The sequence below is a fragment of the Cavia porcellus genome, unplaced genomic scaffold (assembly GCF_034190915.1).
Source record: "Cavia porcellus strain 051 isolate PalLab524CR breed Dunkin Hartley unplaced genomic scaffold, mCavPor4.1 scaffold_1, whole genome shotgun sequence".
NCBI classification, from domain to species: Eukaryota; Metazoa; Chordata; class Mammalia; order Rodentia; family Caviidae; genus Cavia; species Cavia porcellus.
The window spans coordinates 121,656,337-121,664,847 of NW_026947484.1; the positions used below are offsets into that span (position 1 = coordinate 121,656,337).

The 8,511-nt window shown below is 36.1% G+C and overlaps 1 protein-coding gene across 1 annotated transcript in view; it reads left to right on the top strand.

Moving 5' to 3' along the window:
* Cdc14a (cell division cycle 14A) overlaps positions 1 to 3,670 on the top strand; it is a 153,895-nt gene extending 150,225 nt beyond the window's left edge. Inside the window, exon 16 of the mRNA XM_013143113.3 lies at positions 1,568 to 3,670. Within this exon, the coding sequence (XP_012998567.1) occupies positions 1,568 to 1,597 (30 nt within the window). The 3' untranslated portion in view covers positions 1,598 to 3,670. The remainder of the gene's footprint in view (positions 1 to 1,567) is intronic.
* The last annotated feature ends 4,841 nt before the right edge of the window (positions 3,671 to 8,511 follow it).

Sequence of the window (8,511 nt, forward strand, 5' to 3'; positions counted from 1 at the left end):
TTAGGTCTCTTGGGGATGAGACCTAGGTCTAAATTTGAAATTCAATTATGTTTCATATATACTTTACACACATAGCCTGGAGGTAATTTAATGGCATATTTTTAGTGTGTCTGTGTGTTGACTATAACCCATCACATAAAGTCAGGTGTGGAATTTTCTACTTGTGGCTTTATGCTGGCACTCAAAAAGTTTTAGACTTTGAAGTTTTGAAGGTTTTCACATTGGGAGGTTTGAATTAGAGATGTCCAATCTGTAATGCTATGAAACACAGACATTTGGAAAACACTTTATATTGTCAGCAGTCCCATTCATGATTGCCAAAGAAGCTTGAAGTTATGCTTTGTTATGATGTGCATTAGGCCAAACCAAGAACTAAACTGGCTCATCCATCTGTCTGTCTGTGGCGAGATTTCAAGTTAGGGGGCGGTGCTGCTGTTTCTTCTTGTTGTTTTCTTAGTGTGCGTGAGTCTGGGTGACCCAGAAGAGAGCCCTCAACACAGCCCATGGTGTAAACTTGCATTGCTTGAAACCTAAGTGTTCCTGTTGTCTTACAGTGTTGCTCTTCCAGAGAAAATGCCTTGAAATCTTAGTTAGATTTTTAAATGAAGTAGATCTGGTAGAGTGACTCTTTTGGTCTATTTTCATTATTATTTTTATTTTAGATTGAGAATACAAGGAACTTCATTTGTTAAAAAAAAACTGACGCTGGAACAATTTACCAAACGCTTTTTTACTGGGCACCAGGATTCGTAAAGATTGATTTATATTCTTTCTTTGTAATCACTGATTGCTACTCAAAAAATAACAGTTTGACAAACTTTTTCTAGCTGTCTTTATCTTTTCCTGGATTATGTTTATTATCCATGGATTCTGATTGCATTTCCCATTCATTTTCCTTTTATAACGTCAGTGTCTGATGTGACATGGGAGGAATTCTATTGTTTACTTGAATGTTGCTTATTGCTTATTAAGTTATGACTGCAAGATTCTTCTGCATCAGTGCTTTTTGGTTACAACATTAGATTTCTAAGCTGGTAGTACTTTGTGTTTCCTTGATAGAAAGTATTTGTGAGATATTTATTAAAATCAGACATTCTTAAGGAATTTAAGTGTCTTTTGTTTATTATAAGCATTAACATGTCATTGACATGTACTAAAGATAAAAACACATATCTTCTCAAGGTTCATCCTAATTACCTTCAGATGGTTACAAGTATCATTTAAAATTTTTGAGTAAAAATATTTCGTTGAAGCTTAAGAATTGTGTTTAGGCAATTCCTCATCTTCACTTACTACTGAATTTTAATCACTATTAATAAACTAGCAAACTTTTAAAAATATGCATGTTTTCTTGCAATCACTTTAGGTAACTGAATATATCAACCTAACTTAGCAAAGGCTTCATTTCCCCCTTTTTTTGCATTCTGTGTTGCTTAGTTGATCTCCTTTGTCTTTTCTGTAATTGACCCAAACTGCCTTGTGTTGACGGAGGGAGTGACCTGATTTGCTTTGCTAGCAGTTTTACGTATGATGGAATTTAACCTGGTTTATGTCTCTCCTTGCACAGTCCCTTCAGTCTGAATCTGTCCATTACTAAGGCCTTGCCACCCAGCGAACGCTGTTGCATTCTCAGACATCTGGATGGGCGCTGCGGAGGGAAGCACCTGCTTGCTGGAAGGACACCTCCGCTTTCTTACCTTAAATTAGAGCACTAAGAGAACACTTTCCAGAGACTTGAAACCATAAAACTGGCTCATGACTACTAGAAGTGCACTGAAACTATGTTTATGGAGATTTCAACATGTTTAAAGGCAATTTTAATGTTAACTTTGGTATTCTGAAAGGTTATTTTTAATGTATTTCAGTAATGCATTTGTTATTGCTTTTTCATGTACAGTGTTAACATTCTGTATGTATTGTGGGCTTTTAAAGACTATTTTGATAAATTTATAAATATATAAAATTATGTAAAAACTAGACTATATTTTGATTTACACTTTCCTGCTGTTTGCTACCAAAAATTTGTATTTTAAACACGTGTAGTTTTAGTATGGTTTTCTCTACAAGGAATAATTTCTTCCTATTAAAAAAAAGTAAAGGAGGCAGTTTTTAAAAAGTGATTTTCCTGTTCCACCCGGAATACAGCAGATCAGTGCATTCTTTGGAGAACATCTAGTTAAAGACTTCATCTCTCCACCCCAAGTAGAATAGAATTCATTTGGTACAGTAAAACCCTTCCCTTTTGCTTTTGTTCTTGAGCCATTTAAATGAGCTTTGCATCCTTGGAGGCTTAAAAAATTTGGCATCCAGATGATGATCGGATTTCACTGGATGTTTCTCTTGCGAGCTTGGTTTTTCTCTATGAAATGATTGAACATTCCAGATGCTTTTATTTCTTTCCTCCTTTCAAAAAAGTGCTTTTTTGGGGCAAATGCCTTAAACAATTTATTTTGCTTATTTTTCCTCTCATACTTGTGCAGAAGAGAGTACATACTTCAAAATGCAGGTCTAAAGTCTCCCAGAGGTCCATCACTAAATGTATAGTGACAATTTCAGTGACCAAAAAGCACTTCGAAAGACTTACTGATTCACTTTGAATGCTCTGCTTTTGGTACGACGTGGTCGTCGTTACTTGTTTTAAATCAGTGAAGGGAAAAACTGGAAAGCATGCTGCTACGTGGTTCTCTGTAGAAAAGGAGATACAGTATTTTTGAACAGACTGCACCCCAACACATGCTGGTATATCTAGAACCTAATAAGAAAATGAAAAGACCTCCAAATGGGTCCTCATGCACCTTTCGCCTAAGCATAATTTATATCCAGGCTTCATTGCTGTGACGAGGAGTCCGCAGCTTTAGTTCCTGCCTGTCTTGTAGGCTGCATAAGAATGAACTACTCCAACACTGCAAGTGTGGTTAAGTGGATTTATACAAAGTGCTTTACTCCCTAATATTGAGCTATTTATAATGTATTTATTAGAAGGGGTACCTTGAAACTAGTATATATGCTTCAGCAAGACTTCTTGTTCATGTTTTACATTTTTAAAAATACATTTGAATGAATGTTTGACTCAGGTTTGTTAACATAACCTTTAATAACTGCAGTACCAAATAAAAAGAAAAAAAAAGAATTGTATGTTTTAGGAGTCAGATATTAAAGTAAGTGGTATTAAATTGTATATCTTTTCTAAGGCAGAAAAGTAAAATATTTTATTACGTATTATTGTAAAAAGATTGATTAATTGTATAGGAAGATGATAGTATTTTTTCAAATTATCATTGCAGAGTAATTCAGATGACATTTGAAAAGTAGGAGAAAGGGAACATATTGATGTTTTTAGTTCTATGAACACTAATTTGTGTGCAGCTATTAAATGATTGTAAAGTTGACTACTGTAAATTTTCCATAATTATGTGTTTGTTTGAGTCATATGTATATACATGTGTATGTCTTAAAAATATTTATACACGTGTGCATACATATACATGTCAAAAGGGGCTGTATATAATATAGAAAGTATATAGCAAAGTAATTCTACACTGATAATAAAAATGGTTTGACATTATTTTGTTATGAATAGTTTATCTTTCAAAAGATATTTTGTTCTATTTTAAAGTATAGAATACACTGCTAATAAATAATAAAAGTTTTATGCAATTTACTTATTTTACTTTTGACTCAGTGTGATTGTTTCCTTTTACATTGTCAAGGTCTTCATTCTGAATTTTTAGTTTATCTCTGACCCTTTGAATTTCACAAAAATCATTTCATGTCAGGTTCTACCTTTCTTTTCCTAGTTTTTCTTTCCATTAATCTGAACCATGCTGTGAGCGTCGCAAGGTAATTTATAACTATTGATGACTACTGTGGCAATGGTTATCATTTTCTTCTGATGCACAATCAGTTTTTTCTGAAACATTTGAGTTAAAATTATAGATCTGTTAGCTCTATGCCTGGATATGTCACCTTGGGAGGAACAAGCTCGACACCTAGTCAATATTTTATGGTTTAAACTGGATGTCTGGGTTGTGATATTTCTTGAGTTATTTTTTCTTTTTCAGAGTATAAAGAAAAGGTTGTGATTGGGAAGATGGTTTTATTTATGGAGCTAGAAATCTCCAACTAGCTGACCTTAAAACACTGCACGAAACAGTTGAGATACCAAGTTGAGATACCATGGGCTCATAAAGAAATGTCTTATGAATCCATAAAGCTGTTGAGAGGGACAGAAAAGTCTTTTTTTTTCAGTTTGAATTACTATGAAAAAATGAGAAAAAAACCAATTATTTTCATGATCTGTTACCTTCAGAGGCAAATGACTTATAAATCAAAACATATTTGGAAAGATTATATATATTCATCATTAAAATACAACCAAAACATGAATTTATCAACTGTAAGGCTACACAAATGTCTTTTCAAAATTCTTCTCCCTTGTTTGCTTTCTCTAGTGACATTTAAACATTCATATGTTGAAAGGTTCTCTGTGACCTGGTTGTTAGTGTATGTGCAGGACATGCTCTGGTGTTTCCTGCCATAGAAGTTGAGCCTCTTCTCAGAGTAGCACCGTACGGCTGGTTTAATGATGCCCTTGTGCTCCTCTTTGCATTAATCAGCAAAATAAGAATTTAGCCCCGGTGTGACTTTTCAAATTATTAATTAGGGATAATTCCAGCGGGATATAATTTAAAGCATAAGATAAAACTCATGTTCACATGGATTGCATATGGGTAGCAACTATGGCAAATGAAGGAAAGCAGAAAATAATTGTATTAAGTTATTTTGAGCTGAATTGATATGTTAATATATTCTCACCCGGTTCCTCCTCTATGGATTGAATTATGATAATCATGTTAAGGAGAAAAATAGCTTTCCTAGAGAATTTTGAACTTTTTTGTATTAGTGGCAAGTAGAAACATTAAAATATGACTTTGAATGCAAAATATATTTTGGAGGGTCTGGTTTTAAATGGACAAATGATAATTAGTTGACCTTTTTGCTTTCTATGCCTTGTTTTAGCCTCCAAAATGATGGTAAAACATATCGCCACCTCCTCCTCTTTGGTTTGAATCAAGTTGGCCAAAATGTTTTTAAGAAATTGGATTGCAAGTGAAAAATGCCACGAAATGGCTGGCATAGCTGCACATGTTTACATTAAGACTTCAGATCAGAGAGAATGAGCCATTAAATATATTTTATTTATGTTATGATTCTCTTCCAAAATGGTCTGCAGTGACTTCCAAAAACAGCAAGTGTTGGGCTGGGGGTGTGCCTAGCATGCATGAGGCACTGGATTTAGTCTCTAGCATAAAACAAAACTAAACAGGAGGTGTACTAATGGTGAGAAGTTGGGACTTTGAACACTGAATTTTGAAACAGTTTATTCTGGGACTTACAGCTGAAATAAAAAGGCTTCTCATATCATGTGATATCTCTTTTGTTTCTAGGTTGGGAAACTACACAGATCCATGCTGTTAGTGAACGTTGGTGGGGATGTCTTGGTGGGACTTACTTTACTCAAAATTTCAAGAAGAGATTATATAAAAATGTACTGGTTAACTCAGTTGTTGCCTGGCAGGATTGGTAGTTGGATCTTGGGAATAATATCAGTTTGAGGCTGAATGTGCTGTTTGGAAGTGGGCCCATTTGGAGGAGGTAGGTCACAGCGGCCAGGCCTCAGAAGGATGTATCTTTTGCTGGATTTTTCCCTGTGTTCTGCTTCCTGGCTTCTAGGAAGTGAGCAGCTTTGCTCCACCAGGCTCTTTGCCATGAAGTTTCTGCCTTGGATCCAGATGACTGTGGACTGAAACCTCTGAAATTGTGAGCCAAATCAGCTGCTCCTTCCTTACAGTGTGGGTGTCAGGTATTTTGTCCTAGCAGTCGGGAGCTGACTGATACACAAAAGTGAGATTGTCACTCAAGATCCCCCTAAATAAAGTGATGTATGTGGGATCATAATTTCAAAAGACAAATTGAAGCCAAGGATCAGAAAAGTACCATGAAAATCTGTTATCTGTCATCTACATATATGTGGCCTTTACTGGAGCTAGTAAGTGTAACATTCCCTTGGATTACCGACAGTTTAAGCTTTTGAAGAAACCTTTGAGATTAAAGGTGCTGTTTCATCTTTGTTTTAATTATTAAGAAAAAGAATAAAACTCTGGAGGAGAGGGACTCATAATTCTAAAAGCTAGTTTCTTTTTAATACCATTGTAAACATTTTAATACCATTGTAAACACTTTATGTGAGATACCATATCACAAGAGGGACATTCCATGGAGTTTATCTATTAAAAGATATAACCAGTTATCTTTTCATGCAGCTTGGCCCTGTGGGATGGATCTGCTATGTGTGACTAGAAAGTTGGATTGTTTCACAATCATGGTAGCTACCTCTAGACTTTTTCTACTATTTCTGGTCTAGCTAGTATTTCCTTTACCATTTAGAGCGTATATCTTCAAGGAATAGCCAAGGAATAGATGGCCAGGAGCTGCATATAGCAACACTGCAAAAACAGCTGTGTCCACAGACTGGCACCAGAATCATGCAGCAGTGCAAGTCTCATGTTGTATCACCCCAGAACCCCGGTCTGCACATTTTGTCTCTTAGATTCTGCAGCAGAGACTGAATGAGGGACACTGCCTTTTCATGACAAGTGCTGAGTGCCACCTTGAAAGTTGACTAAGCTGACAAACAGTTTAGAATAGCTTAATCTATTTAAAAGTCAAATCTGTTGGGAAAATTATCCTTAATTAAGGATTTCTGTTTCAGTGACAGGTCGTTAGGATTGTTAAAGTAAACCAAAAGAGAAAAAGTTCACCTCTCTGGTCTAGAGGAGAGGTAAAAGTTAATTGTAAAGTGATTAGAGGGACAGGAAAACTGTGTTTTAGAATTCTTGGACCACCTCTACTTTCTTGACCCTCTAGAAATACAGGACTCGGCCTAAGGATGCATGCACAGCTAAGATTTGTTACAGTGGAAGAATACACAGAGTCAGCAAAGAGAAGAGGCACTGGGGTTGAAGTCTGGAGAATCCAGGCAACTGTGTTCCTTGAGTCCTCTCCCAGTTGAGCCACATGGGACCCCTTAATCCTGGAGGAGTGACATAATCTGTGAAGTGTGGTCTATAAGAAACTCATTAGAGATAAAGCATCCAATGTTGTTGTTGAGGGCTGACCATGCAGGCACCTCTTCTAACACAAAACGAAATTTTAGACTCCTAGAAGGGAAGCAGATGTTCAGCATAAACCATACTGTTGGCACAGTCTGGGTGTGGTGAACTCACCTTATCATTTAGTGGAAAGTTTTTGTCAATGCAGGGGACCAGTTAGGTTCCGTGGCGCAGGTCAAAGCTAACCTTGCAAGTAGGTCTTTCTAAGGGCAGCAGTGCCAGGCCTGCTGTTGAATCATTTTTTCATACAGCCTATATTTTAGTCAACCATGTTGGCAGCAACCCAAAAGATTTCTAAATTAATGTACAATTTTACTACACAAAATCGATCCAATACCTGTTTCCAGATTTATTTTAGGAGGAGAAGTGTTATGATTGAGATAGAGCTGTATTCTTTTTATCCTGTGTTATAGAAGCAGGATAGTTCAGATGTCTGTTGTTTTTGGTTTCTCTTTTTATTTTTTTGAGACAAAGTCTCACTAAAATGCTAAATGGCCCAAACTAGGTTCAGATTTCCTGCCTGAGCCTTAGAGAGGGCTGGGATTATAGGTGTGTACCATCACCACACTGAGATCCTCTTTTGTTTTTAAATGGATAGATTTGGAAATGGTGCAGCTTCCTTTTCTGAAAGGCCTCTGTAGACACTACCATCCAATGTCTCCAGTACTCCAGTTACTTTCAGGCCAAACTAGTGAAGAGAAAGCTCACCTAATCTTTGCTTTAAGAGATGATCTATGACTTGGGGTGCAGCTCAGTGGTGGAGCACTTTCCTCGCATGTGCTAGGCTCAAAAGAGAGGTGAGATATTCTGAAAATTTTCCTCACAATATCCATGCCACCTACTTGTTATTTAATAAAGTATAAAATATATAAGTTAATGCAATTTAAAATATTATAATTTTTAAAAATACTAAGGGCTGGGAAAATAGCTCAATGGCACAGCGCCAGCTTGGCAGTTATGAGATCATGAGTTCGATTCCCAGCACCAAAAAGAAAAAAAAATTAAGAAACAATAGAAAAATAACTAAAAATGATTGTAAGAAGAAATACTGGGGATTTAACAAAGATATACTTAAAAATATAGATTAAAATGATAGGATATTGATACAAATTGATATGTCTTAAGGCTAGAGTAAGATAACACTTAGCTTACTTATAACATTTAGGCCATGGTCTGGCTCGCAGTAATTATATCATTAAAATCTAAAAGGCTTGAGTCTACAGATGCCACACTGGCAATCTAAGGAGGACACTTTGGAAATGAAACAAAGTCTTGCCCGTAGGTCCCATCCTTCCAATATTGTGATTGGGGATCTGAGTCACAAGGTCCTCCAGGGCCG